Source organism: Nymphalis io, chromosome Z, assembly GCF_905147045.1.
Source record: "Nymphalis io chromosome Z, ilAglIoxx1.1, whole genome shotgun sequence".
NCBI lineage: Eukaryota > Metazoa > Arthropoda > Insecta > Lepidoptera > Nymphalidae > Nymphalis > Nymphalis io.
Window position 1 is genome coordinate 13,600,162 of NC_065918.1, and position 23,909 is coordinate 13,624,070.

General features: G+C 34.0%; 1 protein-coding gene across 4 annotated transcripts in view; it reads left to right on the forward strand.

Moving 5' to 3' along the window:
• LOC126780488 (serine/threonine-protein kinase OSR1-like) overlaps positions 1-23,055 on the forward strand; it is a 28,285-nt gene extending 5,230 nt beyond the window's left edge. For 2 of the 4 annotated variants that reach the window (XM_050505033.1, XM_050505031.1), the window contains exons 3-14: positions 4,542-4,593; positions 5,025-5,208; positions 6,100-6,224; positions 7,017-7,110; positions 7,965-8,109; positions 12,905-13,070; positions 14,929-15,076; positions 17,622-17,824; positions 18,688-18,864; positions 19,028-19,122; positions 20,462-20,657; positions 20,744-23,055. In XM_050505033.1, coding sequence (XP_050360990.1) covers positions 4,542-4,593; positions 5,025-5,208; positions 6,100-6,224; positions 7,017-7,110; positions 7,965-8,109; positions 12,905-13,070; positions 14,929-15,076; positions 17,622-17,824; positions 18,688-18,864; positions 19,028-19,122; positions 20,462-20,657; positions 20,744-20,824 — 1,666 coding nt within the window. In that variant the 3' untranslated portion in view covers positions 20,825-23,055. Of the gene's footprint in view, positions 1-3,388; positions 3,425-4,541; positions 4,594-5,024; positions 5,209-6,099; positions 6,225-7,016; positions 7,111-7,964; positions 8,110-12,904; positions 13,071-14,928; positions 15,077-17,621; positions 17,825-18,687; positions 18,865-19,027; positions 19,123-20,461; positions 20,658-20,743 lie in introns of those variants that run through there. The other 2 variants (XM_050505035.1, XM_050505034.1) reach the window with 2 other exon arrangements.
• Positions 23,056-23,909: the final 854 nt, after the last annotated feature.

Below are 23,909 nucleotides of genomic sequence, written 5' to 3' on the forward strand. Positions count from 1 at the left end.
TTCATCAGTATTAACAATAGAGTTCCTTACCTATTCGTATATCGAGACAGGAATTTTATATAAATAACATAATTGAGTTTATTGTCGAAGGCGATTCATTTAAAAAAATAATATTAATATTGGCATGTCCATAACAAAACGAAATAAGTATTTTCATTAATTATAATTGTTGGTCGCCAGATTAACAAAGAGAGATAATCTAAGCGTTATCTCGGCTCTCAGTAATAACCGAAATAGGTAAATTCGACCATTAGTATAAACGAATAGTAACCAATTGTCAAAATTAGATATAATATTAATTCATGCTTATATTAATTTTGGAAAAATATAAAATAAAAAATTGATATTCTTTTGTTTCTTTGATGATTTCGTAGCCTTTTAGTTAATGAGAGATATTAAAACTTTTTGGTTGTTCAATACGATATATTTTTTTAGAACTTAATTCAAATTTATTATTAGACTAAGAGCCAGCGATCGGCAGATTTATGGTAAGTTAGCAAACTCCATATTGAAGCTATAACAGACGTATGCAAACATAGGTCGGTTCCAACATGCCGGCAGACGATATAATGTTTTCTCTGTAGTACACTAATAAAGGTGTACGATATGGACGGGGGTAGTGAATCCCCATTTCGCCTACGGCAGAAATAGTATACATAGCATCAATACGGAGTTTGGTAACATACCGTAAGTCTGCCGATCGCTGGCGCTTACGCTTTAACAGGAAGACAGCTGTAGGAAAAATGAAAGTACTTAAGGCTTATTGTTTATTTATAATTAAAATCTGAGCCATATTTTACTTTATCCTGTCTACGTTTAGGATAAGTTATTAGAACATAGACGAATTATAAAATAATATATTTTTTCTTTTTTTGACATGTATTAAAAACAAACTGTTTCTGTCTCGAAAAAATAACATGACTGTTAACAGAAATTGTTATATATAAATATTGGAGTACTTATATATAAGTACTCCAAGTGTCTGAAGTCGGTTATATAATTTTAAGCATGCGTAATATCAAAACACGTGTAAGAACATAGCCTAACCTATTTTTTCTAAATAATGTTACTAAAAATTGTTTTTAAGCAATTAGTTATTAAGAATTATGATAGGTACTGAATGTAGCAATACAGCACCTGAGACTGACACAGTTTGAATGTCCTTAAGGCTTCCAACATAAAGCTATCGTAAATTCAAAACAAAGTTGTCATACGTCTTTACTCATATTATAAAAATAACTCTGTAGCTAGCGAAAATTCTGTCTGCCTGTTATGCTTTTACGACTAAACCGGTAAGCCGATTTTGATGAAATTTCATATGAAGCAAGACTAAGCCCCAAAAGAAGTATATAGGATTTTAATACCTAACACCTCCCGCCTCTAAAACGCGGGTGAAACTGGGGGGGCGAAACCTAATACAAAATAATAAGTTGCTTTAGTACATATTATAACCTAACTAAATAGTAATCATTGATGTAAAGCTTTGATGCCGAATTAAATGACAACGTTCGCAACGAACGCCTGTTGCGAGCCCCTCGCTGTTTCTGTGATCACCAACTTCGTGTCGTCACATAGCGCTCTCAGCGTGACAGATGCACATGCTTGGTGACCCTTTTTAACGCTGGAAAAACACGTTATGCGTTTCCCCCACGGGAACAGTGGGGAGGTATGCGGGGCTCGCCGGTGTCCAGGGCGCCGAGTGCGCCCCGAAAATCGGAATACCCACTAAAATACCAGCGGTACCCTTAACGAGGATCGCCACGGGATGGCTTTCGCAAGCTACCGTGTCATGCTTGGTGACCTGTGTGTACACATATTGTACAATGAATATCGACATAGTCACTCTATATACATCGACACGCAAGCTTTGAACCAGCAAACAATATGGAGGACGTAAGATAAAAAAATTTAGTCGCTATAGAAACCACCAATATTTATTGGTTTCTTTAAATATATTTAAAAACAGCAAAGTAAATAAAAATAAATAGTTTAGTTAGTAAAATAAATATATTGTAACAAAGGCATGACGGCTTAAGAGAGCGTCATGCCGTTTTCAGTCACGGCATAAGAATCGCTCATATCCCACAGGGGCGCCAAAGGTGTTTCACGTCAATCATAATTATAATATTAAATTGAACTTTTATAGTTCGCATGAGCTAAATACGTGGTGAATGGACGCCTCTTAAACCTTGTTACAGTATTAGATTTATTACAAGCTACTCCTGTATATGTAATCCGGCGAGTATGTATACTTAAATAAATGCATAAAAGGTACTGAAGACGAATAGCCTAGCATTCGAAACTGGTTTCTTTTTTTTTGGGAACTAAGATGTCATGTCCCTTGTGCCTGTAATTAAACTGGCTCACTCACCCTTCAAACCGGAACACAACAATACCAAGTACTGCTGTTTTGCGGTAGAATATCTGATGAGTGGATGGTACCTACCCAGACGAGCTTGCACAAAGCTTTACCACCATTATTATATATACCCGTATCATAATTAGAATGTTATTACATAGTGACACGTGTTGGTAATAAAAGTTTCTATAAATTGCCTTACTTTAATGCGTCTTAACCTAAAAGCCTGACCTAAAAGCGTCAACTGTTGCACGTCAGTTGTTGTCAACTGTAACAAGGACAATTAAAGGCAAGGAAGCACGCCCCTAATTTTTTCTGTTTCGTAATATTTATATATATTATTTATATACAAGTACACTTCCTATAAAATAAATAAATTTGATAAGACTTACATATTGCCATCTCTTTCTTGTGTGCCGCGTTAAAGCCTTAAATATTTGGAGCTTATTCGACCACGCTGGTATCCTCACGATATTATTAAGCATAGTTGTAGTAGGTAGTTTAAAAAAGAATGTTGTTTTTGTGTAGGTAACTTGCAAATAGCCATATTAATACAGTTAGCAGTTACATAGTTACGTACGTAAATTTAAGTTGTGTTATAACTTTTGATCGACTCAACTGATTTTGGTGAAATAAAGATTAAATAGAATTTAAATATTTCTCATAATAATTATTGTTTTTTGCATTTCTAATTTTAGCCGTTTCGATTATTACCTTGGACACACAGACAATAAATAGTTGTTTTGGTAACTCGCAAAACTGGAATTTACTAACTTATAATTTTGTACCAAATTCAAAATTATATATTTATATTCTTTAAATAATTTTATGTTAACTATTTAAATAACTGAAACGTTAGAAAGCCGATTAAGACGCGAAATTGTTTGTAGAACTAAAATACAACGCCATAACAATCAAATTACAAATTATTGCGAAATGTTATTGTTGTGCTTACGTATATGATGTTTTGTACTAAAGTAGTTATACTTATTAGACACGTTCCTAATTAGATTTATTTAACACACGAGTCGGAGCTAACGACTATATTGGTAACCGTACTCTGATGTAAGTGCATATTTTTATTTAAAATCAAAATGTGTGGACCAATCGAGTCGAACTAACATTTTTTTTTAAATTAAATATTTAACGGATAAGGTTTATTTTGTATTTCGTCAGAAAGTCAATAATTTTCTTTTTTTGAAAAAGTATATTTAAACTTGCTTTTTTAAAAATCAAATCATAACTACCATCGGCAGCAAAAGAAAACACAATTAGCAATTTATCTTTTGCCGAATTTACCGAAATTATTTATGTATCAAACATAATATGGTTCTTTTAACATCTCATGGGGTCAAGATGTTTGATTTTTTGTAAAGCCATTTACAATAGTATTTTTGCAGATATGCTGTAGGTACCTGAGTACAGTACAGTAGTAACTGAGTGTTATTTAAAATAAATAAAAGATACTTTTTCAAAACCATGTCTTTAAAAGAATAAAATCTTCGAACAAAACGCCTAGATAAAAAAAATAATTATAAATCACTATTTGTTTTACAACTTTTTACCTTATAAATTAAAAAATACGACTGCCCCGCATGAGTCAATTAATTAATTAATAGCCATTGTCACTTGGGATGTTTTTCAGGCATTTAAAAGTTATGGTGGAATAAAGAAACTCATATAAATGATAGTGTTCATGTTCAAACCATTACAATCCTTTATTGGGCGGTCATGTAAAAAAAATAGTACATTGTATTCGACAGAATCTAGAAACAATTTATGTCGTATTATTTTACTAGACTATTGAAATAAATATATGTAAGTTAGGTATAGAAAACTACCAGGAAGAAGTTATTTTGTCACATTAGGTATTTAATATAACATATCTGAGTACTTATATATTTTCCTTGTAAGGCGACATTTTATATAATTAATGTATATGTATATAAATATTTATTTAATTATCCTAAGCTAATTATTTATACAATATTAATCTTTACTAATATTATAAATGCGAAAGTGTAGTTGTTTGTTACGCTTTCACATAACTATACAACCGATCATCATGAAATTGTGCATATACGATGTCAGGATTTAAGCACAGAAAAGAACATAGGGTATCTAATAACTGCCCCATTCTACTCACATTACATAAATAATTAAAATATATGTTTTTTTTCAGCAATTTAAAAACTGAAATAACACCGCCGGGCGTTAGTGGGATCTTCCGACAGGTAATAATTATGAACTATTAAATTTCACATTATACATTAATCCATAATATGTCTATGTTCTACTTATTTCGTTTTCGTCTTCTTTAAAAAGATTTTGCAATTTCGACATTTTGTATTGACATAGCTGACACCACATGTTATTCTGCACACTGACGACAAAATGCGACACTTTTGTCTTAAATAGAAGACATCATATAACTTATCCATTTGATCTATTTTATATGAGATGTCTTAGAATAAAGAAAGTTTTTATTGTTTTATATTATTTAAATTCCTTTCAATGTATATTATTAAATATACTTTTAGTTGAAGGGAACTTTATAAGGCAAAGCATATAAACAACAGTATAATAGATATCTAATTACCTGCTGCCTTTTTATATAAATAAAAACGTTATTAATTTATGACTATTTTTGACATTAATATTTTAGAAATCTTTTGGAACTTGCGACCGTCAATTGTCAACATTGTCGTCGTATGTGAGAGCTGCATGTTCCTTGAACAACAAAGCCGGTAACATCGGAAATTTATTCACACGCAAAATGGCGGCCAGTGCAAATACATCATGTCCGTGGCCCAATAGTCAAGATGACTATGAATTACGAGACGTCATTGGTATGTAATAATTACCACATCATATTGTAAATGATCTTCTATTAATTTTATTTATAAATACTATATTTAACATTATATTTGTTTCGGGCAATCTGATTTTGCTGATAAATCTGAGATCTGTCATAGTCGTATTGGATGACAATTATAAATTGTATTTATAATATTATTTTATGTTAAATATTTAATTGGGAAATTATATATTTCTTCGTCATAATACGGACCCTTTAATGGCTCCAGCGGCAAATTAACCTCATTTAACTTAAATAGTAATGCGGTACGTGTCAAACGCAGACTTATTGAGAGTATCCTCCCATTTGCTCGATGTGGTTTATGTAAACAATTCATTATATGTTTTATAAGCGGCAAGTAAAACGTGTTTCGTTGATTATTACGTTACCATTACAACTCAATTCCCCGATACAGATGTTTCAGAATAGAGAAAGATTTATACAAAAACAATTTATGTATATTCCATAATTTTATCTACATTTGATAAAAACATGAACAGCAAACTTTAAATTCTTTTTACATAATAAATTACTTGTTGAAAAGAGAAGAAAGTTGTGCTACATCTTTAATTACTTGCATGCAAAGTTCATTTATTTAAAAAAAAACATACAAAAAAAAAACATTGAACAATACATTGTCATAAGTATAATTTTGCATGTGTGTAAGTAGTTATTATTACAAGTTCTTTAATCATTTGTCTCCATATCAAGGGCTATTAGTTCTCTTTATTGACATTCAGTGAAAGAGGTCCGCAAGTAGAACAAGCTAATAAATGTTAGTATTTGTACTATGCAAACAACATTATTTAGACACTGGATAATGTCAATGTATCACAGCCTTTTATGCATTAACATATTTAATATCAATTATTTTTATAATTAGGTGTTGGTGCAACAGCAGTTGTATATTCAGCCTATTGCAAGCCGAGGAATGAAAAATGTGCTATTAAGAGGATTAACTTAGAAAAATGGAATACATCCATGGATGAGCTCCTCAAGGAGATTCAAGTAAATTTTAAATTATATTTCTTCTAGATTGAAAATATAAACATTAATTATAGGCATAAAAATAATAGTCCAACTGCTGTCTTTATTGCACCTTCTTCTCTTAAGGAGAAGGTTAGGCTTATTCCATCATGTTCCAAAATGAATATTGGATTTGAATATGAATATCTATTAGAATTTCCATTCAGGTTTCTTCATATTGTTTTCCTATATCCCTGAGTATGTATATAATAAAGACAAATGAAGTAAATGAAAACTCAATGGAAAGATTGGTCAGGTTTGAACCCGCAATCTTTGGTCACAATTCATTAATTCCACTGGGCAGTCTTGGTAATTTGATTTATGAATCATTATATATTCCAATGATAGGTATTTAAAATCAGATTACAAATGAAATGATAATATATAATACTTTATTTATTAATATAAGAACATTGTGCAAAAAATTGCGTGCGTGCCATAATGTTCAGTCCTTTGTATGAATATTTTGAACAACACATTGGTAATGAAAAATAACTGAAAATCTATAAATATAGTATAATATTAAATTTTTAGTTTATGTACATATCATAAAATATTTCTTGATATGTGAATTATACATTTTAAAAATGTATAGACATTTCCACTTCTACCTATAATGTTTTTATTTAATTAAAAAAAAATATTCATTCCTTTGTTAAATATAAATAATAATAGTTTACTAAGAAAAAAAAAGAAGTTTAAAAAAGTTGCAAATTCAAATAAAATATGTTTAAAATAAATGGTATTATAGTTGATATGTTAAATATATTTCAGGCCATGTCCAGCTGCAACCATCTTAATGTGGTCACATATTACACTAGTTTTGTGGTCAATGATGAGCTGTGGCTGGTGCTGAAGCTGTTGGAAGGTAATATAATAATAAAAAGTACTTATCGTAAAATCAGAATGTATTAATATTCAACAAGACTATTAAATCGTTATTTAACAAGAATGTTAAATGTAAAGCTTCATAAAATATATAATACATAACAAATAAATTAAAAGATAACACTCTAGAATCAATGTCTCAACAGTAACAGCCTGTTAATGTCCCACTGCTGGCTAAGGCCTCCCCTCCCTTTTGAGGAGAAGGTTTGGAGCTTATTCCACCACACTGCTCCTATGCGGTTTGGCAGAATACTCATGTGATATAATTTCAATGAAATTAGACACATGCAGGTTTCCTCACGATGTTTTCCTTCACCGTCAAGCACAAAATGTATTATAAACACAAATTAATCACATAAAAATTCAGTGGTACTTGCCTGGTCTTGAACCCACAACCGTCGGTTAAGATTTACGCGTTCTAACCACTAAGATGTTCCTCATTACATGTGAAAGTTAGTGTGCTTATCATACTATAGTAATAAAATATCCTTTATTAGAATATATATTAATAAATTATTATAAATCATCAATCATTAACAATAGCACAATGAATCAGCTATTGTGTGATACCTGGATTATATTTTTTTAAAAGAAATATTTATCTACTTGAATAGTTGCCATTATATACAAATGCTATTAGTTATTATATGAATTATCGGGATAAGTTTTAGGATAGATTATAAGTATAAGTATTATAGAGTATAGTATGAGTATGTTAGGATAATATTATAAACTTTTTGAAATTTGAATGTTTGAAACATATCTTCTAATACAAAATATAAATTATAAACTTATTTAATTTATAATTTTATTGATTGAAACTATTTCTTCCAGGTGGAAGTCTCCTTGATGTCATAAAGCATAAAATGCGAGTATCCAATTGCAAGCATGGCGTCTTCGATGAGTCTACGATTGCCACTGTTCTGAAGGAGGTTCTGAAGGGATTGGAATATTTCCACAGCAATGGACAAATACACAGGTAACTAAAAAAATTATAACATTTCAACCCTATCCAAACGATATCCTATTTTATGTACATTTAATCAATCATACGTCTGCCACAGAACACAATAAAGCATACTCTCGCTTTACTGTGCACTAAAAAAATATAAAATACAGTTAGAAGAAAAATAAAATTGCTTTGGACAAAATATGCTCATATCACTAAGACAGCGATCTTTTCTAGACAACCTTTAGCTTTATAAAAATATTATATTAATTTGTAATGCAAAGCGAAAATGAAATACATTTATTTTTGTAAACACTATATTTTCTGACATTTAACTAGTTGTAACAATTATTAACTATAATTATAATATGTCTGGCCCATAGCGACTACAATTTTTTTTTTTCATTTTATTAGAGTTAATTATATAAATATATCTTATAAGTAGATTAATGTAAATAATAAAGATGATAGCGGCTTAAATCATGGCTAACTACTTTCACAACTAAATTCACGCTCAGCTGCGAAAGTAAGCAATGTAAAGAATTGAGCTTATATGAGTTATGACTCAGTGACATATAACCTTTTGCTCATTAGAAGCATTTTATCATCTGTGTGACATTTATAGGCTGTTATTAGTGAACCAGAGTAATTACTGGCACAAGGGACATAACATCCTAATTATTATGATTGGCGGCAAATTGACGTTGTATGGAGTGGTTAATATTTCTTGCAATCGTCGAGTGACTTTTACTGGGTGGTCCATTTGTAAGTGACTTTATTTGTGTATTTGTTTGTTAGTTATGCTTTGTCTTAACTACTCAACCGACGATCATGAAATTTTGTATACACGTTTTCAGGGGTACAGTAAGGGAGAGGGTAATAAACACGCCCCCCCCCCTCTTACATATGCAATTACATTTTCCGGCGGTAACTTTAAAATTATAAATTTTTATAGTTTTCGTTTTAAATTATAATTTAAACTGTCAATTCGCATTTTTGAATGATCAGATTGCTTCGGATTACGCTGTGTCATATATGCTGAACGCGAAATTTGATTTCATTCTTGTGTAAAAAACACTATATGTTATTAAAAGAAGTGACACTTGAATTTGTATATCGTTTTGCGAATAATAATATTATTCGTCGCTTCTATTGAATTCTTATGACATGAAACGCTATTGCGCAAAGTTTTAAGAGAAAAAATCTAATTTGTATTAATAGGATAAAAAAGCAATATGCTTGGGTATTGACAGACGCCTTGGTCTAGTCGTTAGCTTATAACTCTGTGTTGGGTTAAAATCCAAGTCAGGCCATAGTTATCGGGGTTTCTATCAAATAAGTATTCTCAGTAGGAAGCCGGAGTTTAACAGAAAGAGTACTCTCTTCTGTGCCTCGGAAAGCACGTAAAGGTGGTTCCTATGAGTGAACCTTAAACGATTGTGTTGGATTATCTATGTAAATATATTATGAAAAGGGTTGTACTCTAATTCCTAATATCCTCTTGAATGGTGAATAAAAATAAGAATTTCTGTGCTTTAGTTTCAATCTTGCTTCGTACCAAATTTCATCAAAATCGGTGAAAGCGGTACATACTGGTGGTACATTTACTGGTGGTAGGGCTTTGTGCAAGCTCGTCTGGGTAGGTACCACCCACTCATCAGATATTCTACCGCAAAACAGCAATACTTGATATTGTTGTGTTCCGGTTTGAAGGTTGAGTGAGCCAGTGTAATTACAGGCACAAGGGACATAAAATCTTAGTTCCCAAGGTTGGTGGCGCATTGGATATGTAAGCGATGGTTGACATTTCTTACAATGCCAATGTCTAAGAGCGTTGGTGACCACTTACCATCAGGTGGCCCATATGCTCGTCCGCCTTCCTATTCTATAAAAAAAAAAAATACAGACTGAGTTACATACTATATATACTTTATTACTATTCTATATTTATTGATATCATTGTAATCTGTAAAAAAAATCGAAGATAAATTACAATAAAACATCCAATGTCCAAGTGTGATATATTTAAAAAAAATGCTAACTCAAGTGTAAAACAAACTCTATTTCTTATATTGAATTGCAGGAAATGACAAATGCATTTATATATGAACATCAGCATTTAAATGTTATAGTTGTGTAGTACATACGAAATATATAAATAACTCATTCAGCATTATGCGTGTTTTGGATTTCATTTTGTAAGCAAATAACTTGTAACGTGTCTAGACATCGACCGTTATTGAATACAGCGTTATACATATGTATATAGATTTTCAATTATTAGTTTTAATAGCAAAGCTTTCATAATACTATAAAACCTTGCGAATTTTTTAGCCGAGCAAATAATAATTTCATCCGTTTGTGTTATCTTTGCAATGCATAGAAAATACCTTCGGTATTCATCAAATTGTTTTTTTTTTTTTTTTGAGATGGCTATACCTCTTACGTATCTTCGAGTTTGATCCGTATGTGTAGATGTAGAGCTAGCGACGTTTTTCGTTACCACAGAGCACGAAATAAATGATTGAGTATATATATTTATTCAAGGACATATGTACATATGTCCTTGAATGGAAATTGTTAATATTTTGTTGGGTATATGGCGAATTTATTGTTACATAATGTTACTAGGGCAAAAAATATTATATAATGGTAAAATTGTGTATGGAATGGAAAATCAAATGCGTAACGATGGTAAAAGTGGTCATAGACACTGGCACATAAGAAACTAAAATCATCCTACGCCTTCATGTAAGATATTACGTCCCTTGTGCCGTTTTATATTGAGTGTAGATGGATCATCTCATATAAATGGTCCCAACTGCCCATAGACAATAATCTTTACATCTACCAACTTTAGGAACTAAGATGTTATGTCCCGTGTGCCCGAAGTTACACTGGCTCAATTTTAAATATATAATTATTTACTGGTAGAATTCATACTATTGTAAAATTGGAATTGACCTACAAATAACTCTTGACTGTATTTTAAAAGACGGTTCATTCAAATCCATAATTCAATACAGAACGCGACATTGAAATTTTGATTAGATTCTATAACTAGCGATTTGCGAAGGCACGAATGATATGTCTTTGCGAACGATAACAAGACGAGCGTTGTGTTTGAGTCTGTGGTAATAATTATGAATTTCTTATTTCTTAATTGATATAATTTCGTTGCTGTTATCTGTTACAATATATTTCTATCTCTTTCGTTCGAGTGTTTGTTACCAATTAGTGATACATAAAATCTTTTATCTCAAGTAGTTATTATTTATACGTGTTTTTTTTTATTATTATTATAACAAACAAGTCGACGAACCTGCGATAATATTTTTGTGGTTTTAATTTAATTTTATTAATTTATTATTTTTTATATGAAATATGTACTCTATATCCTATTTGATAAAATATTCGAAGCCAATGCCAAATCTCTCAAATGCGAAGAGTTTTTAATAAGATTAAAATTATATTTTTGCCGAGCGAGTAATAATTATGTATGAATTAAGAATACATCGCCATTGCGATTTTATTGATTGTGGTATAAGCATTTCTCATACTTAGCCTCATGTAAAAAGCTTACAAACTTTTTTGTCTCGTCGACCACTTGCCATGTTTTTCAACGTCTGTTATGTTTTTGACTCATAAATAAAAATATGTTACTGTAGCGAGATGTAGAGTAAAGAAATAATAAAAAAACACACTACGTTTTATTCATTACATAAAGTACTATATTTACTGAAGTCGAGATGGCCCAGTGGTAAGAACGCGTGAATCTTAACCGATGAACGTGGGTTCAAACCCGGGCAAGCACCTCTGAATTTTCATGTGCTTAATTTCTGTTATAATTCATCTCGTGCTTTTCGGTGAAGGAAAACATCGTGAGGAAACCTACATGTGTCTAATTTCATCGAAATTCTGCCACATGTGTATTCCACCATCCCGCATTGGAGCAGCGTGGTGGAATAAGCTCCAAACCTTCTCCTCAAAAAGGGAGAGGAGGCCTTAGCCCAGCAGTGGGACATTTACAGGCTTATACTTTATATTTACTGTAAATAAGTGGATGCGTTTGTTCCTTACAATCGTATTTATTGATTGATGAATTGAACAAGTCAGTGCAAGTCCGAGCTATGCTATCTTTGCGATTGTCTGATACAAGTATGTACAAGAACTTCTATTGCTCGTATTATTATATATTGTCGAAGCTAACATGATGATACCTGAAACTATAGCGGCCACAAAGCGAATATCCTACGAACTATCACAATTTTATGAGATGTATTTATTTGCTATTTGACTTCGTCGTCAACTACTATCGCTACGATATAAAATTGCGTTAATAAATTCGTTTACGATACCTACTAAGGTGCTATCGTGCTATCGTCGTCGGTCTTTTTGTTACGTTTTTACACGAAAACTAATTGTAAGCAACAGATCATCTGTGTGTACGTTATTCCATTAACGGAAACTGAAAATTAAAGTCACCTGCTTAATTTAATTCCACTATAGTAGAGGCCCGTTTGCTTTTCACGGATTCCCCAATACTTCTGAACCCCTTATAAGTATATATCGAACCCCCAGGGTTGAGGAGGTCGATTTGGGTATCATTGATCGAGGGAAACAGCTACCGCTATACAGCTTAGTCTTATAGTATAATTAAAATGTAATAGTTGGTCTATGAGAAACAAAAGCACAGATTAAAATAAAATATATTAGTTCATCGAGAACGATATTTTTTGTAATCTGGTATCAAAAGTCTCAAGGAGCATATACAATATAATAAAATAATTAGTATTAATAATTTATCAAAATAATATTCTTACAGGGATATCAAGGCTGGCAACATTTTGTTAGGTGAAGATGGGACAGTGCAGATTGCTGATTTTGGTGTCTCAGCGTGGCTGGCAACGGGCAGGGATTTATCTAGGCAGAAAGTCAGGCACACCTTCGTAGGCACACCATGCTGGATGGCACCTGAGGTCATGGAACAGGTAAATGTTTCAAATTTTAATGCAATTATACATAGGTAGGCAAACTGGCAAATAGGCAACTTGTTAAGTGGTCACCGCTGCCCATAGACAATGGGCACTGACTCATATAATATTTGTAGTGATTGGCCACAGCTAAATATTCGGCTCTGTTTTAGTTATAATAATAAAACACATTCTTCCGGCTTCACTTGAAAATTACGCCATTCTGTAATTTCGGATAAGGTATTTCTTCAGCAAATAAAATATATACGACGGAAAATAATACATGAAAGTAATAATAAATACCCGATTGACCGAGCTATTTATTTTTATACCATTTATATGTAAAGGTCAACGCTAAAGTTTTGTATGCTAATCCTTCTAATAGGTTAATTTATAAAATTATTTCAAGGGATATGCGAGACTTATACATTTTTATACGTAATAGCTGTTTTTGCGGCTTTTCCTATTTGTGACAGTTGCTATTCTCCTTTCAAATAAAAAAATATCATTGTTAACTCCTTGTGTTAATAATAATTCATTAAGGTCACAATATAAACAATGAAACAACCATTAAAATTGAGTTTATTGTCTTAACCAATAAAGAAAGGCTCGAAAGCAGGGTAGATGGATATGGGACCATTCACTCATTAACTCCCCGTTGGCATATTCTTGGTGTCGTATAAGAGGTGGTCACACTCCAACCAGCCCGAACAACGCTACACCGTTTTCGAAATAGCCCTCCGTGGCATTAAGCGGCAAAATCGTGACTTTTCTAGTCGATGCCATCGTACGCACCGCGAATAAGAAGAAGGTGAGGAACTCTAGAGGAAACATATCGACTTTTTACGAGGTGTTTAAATTTGTCGCATCGATTTGAAATTTTAAACACATTTCTTAAGGACGCGTTTGGGCGACCATGAATGAAAGAATGTCCAAACGTGTGCCCTTTAAGGCAGGCAATTAAGAAGAACCTTAATCGGGATCTATTAAAAATATTGATCAATGTGGTCTTCCAAAGATCAAGTCAAGTAATAATAAGTCGGCCCTCGACGGCGTTCCGGCGCGTGCTTTAGTTAGTGTAAGCTTTTACTTACCTGGGGAATAGGATGAAGTGGTTGTTCCTCGATTACCTGCTTATCGCCAATTCCACCGAAGGCATGATGAAGAGTTCGTGGGGTGATATGCTTCGCAAAGACCTTGCGAGGTAGGCCTAGGGCTAGCGTCTTATAAAACCGAAGTGCTACGATGTCACAAATATTTGAAGAGAATGGAACCACCTCATATTATATCGACTTGAGACTCTGACTTGAGACCTGAATAGCCGATAGGATATGGAAGAACATTTCGAGTGCCTAGTCCCCTTATTCAAGAAAGTTGCGAATGACATGCTCTGACTGCTCTGGTCTGGACAGCCAGCACCTTTGATGTGGAGTCCAATCTTAATCCATCTCAGCGATTGATCGTGATCCCTAGTTACTACCTAATCTACAAGAGACGAAACAACGAATAAAACATCTCAACCCCAAGGACGAGATGTTTTGTTCGTGAAGTTTGAAAGGTATATAATTAGGTAGTCTCCTCATCACGATAGCCTGAGTGATAATCTTGACTGCGACGTGCGTGGGACTTAGCGAGGTGGGGGCACCATGGGAGTATAATGAGTGGCGAGATAGATGACGTAGGCAAATACCTGCAGCTGGTTGAGTAGTGGGTTGTTATGTTACTGGTGAAATGAACCATGTAAGATCTGGTGGCGTGTTTGCTCTTCTGCCTTTTAAATGAAAAACTATACCAAATAAATATTTACCATATTGTTCAATATTTTTTAAAAATATTTGTCATATACTTCTTCAATTTTCTTTTCTCTTTATTTTAGGACCATGGCTATGATTTTAAGGCAGACATTTGGTCATTTGGTATAACAGCTATAGAAATGGCAACTGGCACCGCACCGTATCATAAATACCCACCAATGAAAGTTTTAATGTTAACTCTGCAAAATGACCCACCGAATTTAGACACAGGTACGTTCATGATTATATTTATTATATTGGAAGGAACGTTTCTTCAGTGGGAATGACCCGACAGCTAGTGCCGCTGCTGTTGCTGACGAGACCATGTTGGGAATGGAATACTACATTCCTAGCTCAGATCTTGTCAGCAGGGGTACGCGTAACCGTTGGTTCACTCGTGAATGTACCGATGCTGTATCATCTAAGCAGGCGGCATATCACAAGTGGATCAACGGCTGCATTAGCGGGGCATCTAACATTGACTCACTGAAAGCAAACTACAATAAAAATTCCAAGTCCTGTAGGAAGGCATACACGAGAGCAGATGCACAGCGCATTGTACAAATTGGTCATGACCTTTTTTCGCATCCTAGGGGCTCCCGTAGCTTCTGGCGTCTGACCAAGTCTGTGCTAAACAATTTCGGCCAACCTTCGCTGCCACCGCTCAGAAATCCGGACGGATCGCTAGCTCACAGTCCGCAGGAGAAAGCCGATCTCCTGGCTAAACTCTTTGCCGACAACTCCGTGATCGATGATTGTAGTGCGCTGCCACCAATAATACCTTCATGTGGCCACACGATGCCTGACATCAAAATCAGGCCACGTGATGTGCGTGCGGAGCTGCAATCACTTGATATACGGAAAGCTAGCGGTCCCGATGGAATACCAGCCATAATGCTGAAGAAGTGCGCGGCGGAGCTGTCTCCTGTGTTAACGCGCCTGTTCCAACTTTCTATCTCTTCGGGATGTGTGCCGGAGGCTTGGAGAAGAGCTAATGTTCAAGCGGTTCCCAAAAAAGGGGATCGGTCTGACCCGGCAAATTATCGACCAATAGCTATCACCTCAGTAATTTGTAAGGTGATGGAACGGATTTTAAACAACCAACTGATACATTACCTAGAAGATCACTGTCTAATTAATGATCGTCAGTACGGGTTTCGACCAAAACGGTCCACAGGTGATCTTCTAGCGTACGTAACACACCTCTGGGGTGAAGCTATCGACAAACATGGAGAATCGTTGGCTGTCAGCCTCGATATCTCCAAATCTTTCGACAGGGTCTGGCACAGAAGTCTTTTCTCCAAGCTGCCGGCATATGGTCTGCCTGCTCAACTATGTACCTGGATTGCCAGCTTCCTACACAAGCGTAGCCTTCGTGTTTTAGTTGATGGTTGCGCTTCACAATTCTATGTAGTGAATGCTGGGGTCCCCCAGGGATCTGTGCTATCTCCCACTCTTTCTTTTGCAAATCAATGATATGCTCTCTCTTGGGAACATACATTGCTATGCAGACGATAGTACAGTGTATGGTGGATACCACGGACGCCCAGTGGCTGGACGAGCGGAAATTGAGGAGAGGCGGAAGGATCTTGTCGTTGAACTCGATAGGACATTAGAGCTCATCGCCAAATGGGGCTCGGATAATCTTGTTGAGTTTAATGCCAAGAAAACACAGGTATGCGCTCTCACAGCGAAAAAGTCAGCATTTTCCCCTCTTCCCTCCCGCTGTGGTACTCCGCTGGTGATACAAAGCAAAATCGCCGTGCTGGGGATTGACGTTCGCTGCGACCTTAGTCCAAGGGATTACATCGAGGCTGTTATAAAAATAGCTTCACGGAAACTCGGAGTTCTGAACAAGGTGCGGCGCTTTTTCACGCCACAACAACTGTGCCTGCTGTACAAAACACAGGTACGGTCTTGCGTGGAATATTGCTCGCACCTTTGGGATGGCTCCGCTAAGTACCTACTGGAGGCCTTGGACCGGTTTCAGCGACGTGCAGTGCGCATTATTGACGACGTAAAGGTCACAAACACCCTTGAACCTTTACTATTGCGTCGTGAGATAGCAGCACTGAGCGCTTTCTATCGACTGTATCACGGCGAGTGCTCTGAGGAATTATTCTCTCTAATTCCTGCTTCCCCCTTGCTTCTTAAGTCCACGCGAGCTGGTTCTCGATATCACCGCCTAACTGTGACATCAATTCCATCGCGAACAAAGAAATTGGCAACTCCTTTCTTTGTTGCACTTCCAAAAAATGGAATTCCTCACCAGCTCACGTGTTCCCCTCCTCTTACAACCCGGGTTCCTTCAAACGAGGCGTGAAGAGGCATCTTGCGGGCTAGCAAGGCGAAGGCGGCTAGTGCAGAACGTTTTTCCCGTCTGTACTGGCCGTCGTCGCGTTTGGACTCTACTACCACTTATCATCAGGCGGAGTAGAGTCATTTGCCCTCCCGGCGAATATATAAAAAAAAAATTATTGTAAAATTAAATAAATTTAACTGATGTGACTGCTTTCTAAAATTAACCGTAACAAAAAACTAAGCAAACAATATTAAGAATGAAAATAAATTTATTTTATTAATACATTAATATTAGTATAGTTTTTAGTTAATTTTATTTTTACATACTTTAAAATATGATTTTCATAATAAAAAAACAGCATAATTTTGTATAATTTTTGTTTAATTAAGTTTTATAAAATATTGTTGCTACTTTAACGCCATACCCATTTATTGTTTTTAAATAATGTCCTTTATATAAATGACTTGTTTACAGGTGCAGATGAAAAGGAGCAGTACAAAATTTATGGGAAGACATTCAGGAAGATGATTATTGATTGCCTGCAGAAGGACCCGTCAAAGAGGCCAACTGCAACGGAGCTATTGAAACATCCTTTCTTCAAAAAAGCCAAAGACAAGAAATATCTTACTCAAACACTGGTTGCCATTGGGCCTAGCATGGAAACACGTGTTCACAAGGTAACGTATCTATGAACTTGTGAAACGTCAAAGTTAAAGGGCTAGGCTAGTCCTATTCTAAAAGGCAAAGATTTTATTAATATCGGCTCGATCCCAAAGTAAAACGACACAAGATATTATACTCACAAAATTATTTTAGCATATTCTGTGATTTAACTACAGTTGGTGATTGTGAAGAGCTCCAAACTTTTATTTATATGTATAAGCTAAAATTCTACTGTGTAATCGAAAAAGCTGTTTATCTCATTACTCCATAAGTAAAAGAATTTAATCCCATTAATAAAATCATTCCTTTAAGATCTGTAATGGGTGTTCCACTATGATCAATTTTAAGTCGTTTTTTGTATTTGATACATATAAGTGGTATTTCATTACTTTTTAAAGTTGCAACAACAACTACTCAATTATCACGATGTAAACAATGCATTATAAAAATACAGCAATGAAATATTATATTTGTCTTAAATAACTAAACAAAATTAAAAGATACCATTAAACAATTAGGATCTTAATGTAACCGATATTACAGTTTTTTTATGAATCCAAATGATGAATTTTATGAATCCACTTTATATAACAACTTCGCCATGGATTCATGATGGTTTTTTTTTTTTGATAAATCTATAGTAAATACCATAGAGATTATTCAGGATCATGACCATTGATATTATTGATTGAGCCAAGGTCGATAATGTGTTTTTACTCCTATGATAAGAGTATAGTACGGTGTTTTAGTAACATAACTGTTTTAATCTTGAAGAAAATATTAATGTTACTAATGCAATGTGAAAGTCACATAGGTTGCATTTTTACAAAAAGTATAAACTTATTTCTTCGTAACTTGAGACAAAAATAATAAACAGGCAAGTAAACGTCAGCCCGGCGCTTCTGGTCGTCTCCATCGCACTGTTACTGGCGAATGGGTTTGGAGTGAAGAAGAGGATGAAGGTGAAACACCAGGCTCGGATGAGGAAGCCCCAGACAAGCGCCCAATGAACGAACTGCAGCGAGCCGATTCCAGCGGCAGTGAAAATGATGAGGTGAGCTCATTTTTTTATTATCACTATTAAACTTTTAAATGAACATTATTATTGAAATATTTCTAATCATCTGATTTTAATATTAACATCATTTGCCTCCATATTTTTATGTTTATCTCTATGGTTAATCAGTTTAAATGTTGATTTATTTTTTATTTTGTAGGAATCTACCTTGCCTAAAGAAGCTTCGCCTCGACCAGTAGCCCCTCCTCCTGTTCAGTCTGAACCCACTGTGATCAACCTAGTGCTGAGGCTCAGGTAAATTTTATACATTACAATATAAGATAAAAAATAAAAGGATTCAATTTCAAACAAAAGTCAAAAATTTATTATTGATCTTCTTAATATAATAACTTGATTGTTTCAAATAAAAAAAATTAAGCAAAATATGGTTCATTTTTAAATACCCAGTATTTCGTGATAATTACACAAAAAACATGCTACAGCGAAGCCCCCGATTCACAGTCGCCGGAACAGGTCTCGCTGGACTAAAGTCTTGATCCTTTTCATCTCCTATGAACAATAGCATTCGCTCGTCCATTCCCAAGGGTAATCTCTTTTGAAAGAACAAAAAAAGCTCCGTATCGCTCTTATCCTGGACAACTTTTACTAGTTATCGCAAGAGTGAATCCAAGCGGGGAAACGCTGGGCTATCCTCTCACAAGAAAATTCTCGGGGTATCCCCGAGAGTTATGCCTTGAGCAGTTTTCTCAGACAGGTTAAACTGGTTCCATGGTACCGGAGTGTCACTATTAAAGCCCCAAACGGCTGATTATTGAAGGCGTTTGTCACGTACAATGAGACCCACAACAATACTTGTCTCGAGCCACAACGTTTGTGGATAGAGTTCTTAGGGCGTTCAGGCGTTTATGGTCGAGAGACCCGCCCTGAATCTGAGCTGTGCTTTTTAGAGACCTGGTTCGACCGGTTCATCTGTTCGAGGTGCAGAATAAAACAGGCAGTGATTTCCCTAATGACTTTGTCGTTTGCCTGTCTTACTAGCAGTAAAACTGGTTTCTATGCTAATAGAGTTAATGGACAATCACATGCCCTTTGGCAAGACACTTTTTGCAAGTTCCTAAAGATGCACTCCCAGAAATTTCAGAGCAATGCACAGGATTAACTGTGATAAGCGTAAATGTACTCACGTCGATGGCGTTTTATTTAAAAAATAAACTAAACTAGGTGATCCGCGAAGAGTACAATACATTAAGATGATGGCGCTGGATAAAGTGCTACAACCGTTGACTGCCGCGTTGGTCTGGTGCCTAGATATAGGGCTGCATATCCGAGGTCCGAGGGCCGAAACTCCATTTCAGGCAAATTGCGGTTTTCTTTTTCTCAGTAGTAGTTACGAGTCTGGAGGTTAGAAGTGCCTCGGAAAGCACGTAAACACGTTGGTAATGGGCCTGAACTTTTTCCATTTGGGTCGAATTTGCTGTCCCATCGGATTATAAGAGTGAGGGAATAGAGAGTGCACACACACTCGTGTAATATAATATATCCTGCGCATTTAGCTAGTCCCCATTGAGATTTGCCGCCTCGCCATCGTCCTCAACAATTGTTGATTAACTGACGAATTATGTTTTTATTCCAGGAACGCAAGAAAAGAGTTGAACGATATACGATTCGAGTTCATCAACGGGAAGGACACAGCTGAGGGTATAGCTGCGGAATTGGTTGGTGCAGGTCTAGTGGATCCGCTCGACTCCACACCGATTTCCACCAATCTCGCCAAGCTTTTGAACATGCAGAGGCAACCGCAGCCGGTGAAAACTGTCACATTCCATCTGGTTCGTATATATATCTTGTTATATTTCCTTAAAACGTTATATACACCCTATGATAAGATCTGTTGAATTATTATTTTTTTTTTCAGAATTCGACTGGACCGAACGAAGAATTTGACGACAAAACATTAATAGGTTTCGCGCAGATTTCCCTCGTCGATTTAGGTTAAAAACGACTTGTAATCTCATTCTAGTTGCTATGTACTTGTATTTCTTTCTAAATGGTGCTAGCGAGTTTAGATACCTAAAGTTCATTGTATTATTATTATTTTTTATTTGCATTCGGCGCCGTATATCGCTGGCCGTTAAGCGCCGGACCAAAGATCTTTAGTTTTAAACATTATTTTATATTATTAATAAAATAAATTACAAGCATATCAAGCTGTAACCTCTCTGTATTTAAAATTTGTTTCGAGAGGATTTAAGTTTGAAATCTTTAGGTTTATGTTTAATCTTTATTTGAATAAGTTTTGTGGCGATTTTGTTAATAGTATTTAGTTTCGTATCTGGACGCTGATTTGGGTTCGTTTATAAGGAAAAATTTAGACAAACTCAAATGTCAGGAGTAGATCTGACGTTTTATTGACTTAGTATTGGTCATGCTTTATTATGAAAAAATACTGGACGCTAATACCCGTTTTTTTTTTTTTTTTTTTAATTAAAACAACGTTCCACGTTCAAATGTTCAATCAGTTTAATCAGTCAGTTAATTCAGTGTCTGTATTTTTTCTCTAAAATGTGATTACTTGATTAACATATCTACAGAGCGAACTTCTTCGTCATCTTAATTATGCATATAACAAAGAGTATTTAAGACTTAAAAAAATGTATTTCCTTAATATATGACAGTGAAAATAATTATTTTTATTACGTCACGACTGTTATTCGTTACGATCCGATGTTATTTTTCTATCAAATAGAATTGATTTTGACAAAGATTTTGCGTTATCATCGATATTGAATTTTAACAGTAGTTTCCCATTACATCAATCAATGAATCAAATAGTAGTAATATTTATAACTATTGGAACAACATCGCATGTGTGTTGCCAGCTTTAATGTCTTATGATATACATTCTTCAGCAAACCTTCCACGAAACTGTGCCTTCCAATATAATATGTAATACATTTTTCGAAAATATAACATTGAAAGATATATCCATTAGATAATATTTCGACATAGTTTTTGCCAATCTTGCTAACATTCCGATTAATTTGCATTTCAATATACAATATTTTGATAGACATTTTGTTTTAGCATACATTTTTAATTTCATCTGTATACAAATTAAAAAGTAACACGAAATCACTCTCAGAGACTATTTGCTTAAAAAAATATTTTTATACTTTTAGTTAAAATTTTAGTATAAATTTTGGCCCCAAAATTTTGACTCGACTGGACTCGAGTATATATTAACATTTAATGAATCGATTTATTTAAAAAATTTAGCTAAATGAATAGAGAATTTCGTTTGCATTGAATACGTTTAATGTTTAACACTTACATATTAAATTTGGCTAAATGTTAAATTATAGATAACGATGCTGATTCCATTTATTATAATTTAATGTCACCGTTTCACTTACGTCATTCATATCGTAGTCTTTACATAAACATGTTAAGCAACACTCGATAGTAATTAATGTAAGTGAAACGGTTTTTTTTTCTATCTATTTGACGCGTTAATGATTATTTCTGTTTGAATATTTAAAATGTTGTGCCATTTAAGACCATTTTAAACCCCCGTGCTGTTGAGTGGCTATTGTTTTTCCTTGTCAGAATATTTGCATTTAGACTAGTTTTTTTTAACATATATAGTTGTTGTGCATACTTTTCTAACTTATCCCTGATGTAGTACGAAATCATGTAGCTTGTTAACATTCTAATTGGGGATATTGGCTATTCGGTAGCCGTTTCCAGCGTTTAAAGCTAAAGTCAATGCCCAATTTCCATTAAAAAATAAGCAGCGGTCATAACTTATTGAACAATTGTAATTTAAAATAAAAATAAGGAACCAAAGCCTATGTAATTAAATAATACATCTCTGCATAACAATACAATAAGTCTACGCATGAGAGGAAAAGATCAAGTCCGAGAAATATTTAAAAATACTCTTAAATTATGTTGCCATTTACATTGTACCCGACGATTGAGAGGTTAAAACGTCGTTTTACTGTTATTCGATTTTTTTTGTAATGGCAATGTTTAAAAATGTTTAAAAACTAAATGATGCCATTGCCATAATCATTACCAGGGTAAAAAATACAAAACCGAATTTCAGAAAATTATAATCATTTGAGTAGATTTTTTTTCATCTTTCTCTCGAATAACGGATAAGTATATAAGAGTATTTTTATTTTAATACATAAAGTTATAATAGATTTTTTTTTAATTTACTTATCCTTTGTGAAACATGAACATTTTCTAGTAGTGTTCGAGTAACAATTAGTTGCGTACTAAATTTTTTTTAAACATATATGATTTAAGTTGATGTTATATATATATATATATATATATATAATTTTCGATATATTTTACAAAATAAACTTGACTCATGTTAACAAATTAAATTAAAGATCTGTAAATCTTCATGTTATAATCTTTAGAGGATAAATTATTAGATGTCTTTAATTTTACAATGACTAGTTTGTTGTACACCGCTTCGCGTTATTCCGTGCAAACCGGTTTGTTCAGTTCAATGCGATCAAAAATGATCCCGACATTTCAGAACTTAACTCTTGATTAAACTTTGATATGATCGTGTTTTAGCACAGTAGTGTTTTTTTTATGTCTATAGGGGTATATTACAATAGTATTTGAAGGTAAAATTTCTTTTCGTAAGGTTTTTACCGCGCTTTATTGACTGTGCAAAACAAAAAATCGGAGTTTAAGTGGGTATTATAAAATACGTTTATTTATGAGTAAATGTACGTTTGCTTATTTCCTAAACGCGTTTAGTTTTAGATACATAGTGTTTTGAAATGTTTTTTTTTTTTTTTTTTGTTTGTCCAACATCCCATAGAGTAATTAGTGATCAAGCCTTCACTGCGCGCCTTTGTGGTATGACACCCACATTTCATTACTGCGAATTGCATTGTTAGTGTTTTAAAGTAATAAAAGTTTATAAATAATCTCCTATCGTTATAGTATATAGATTTGCATGATATATTAAATACATAAAAATTAACCTATAACGATGGTATTTTTAAGTCGAAAAATTTATTAATATAATATATGTATTTTTATTACTTTAT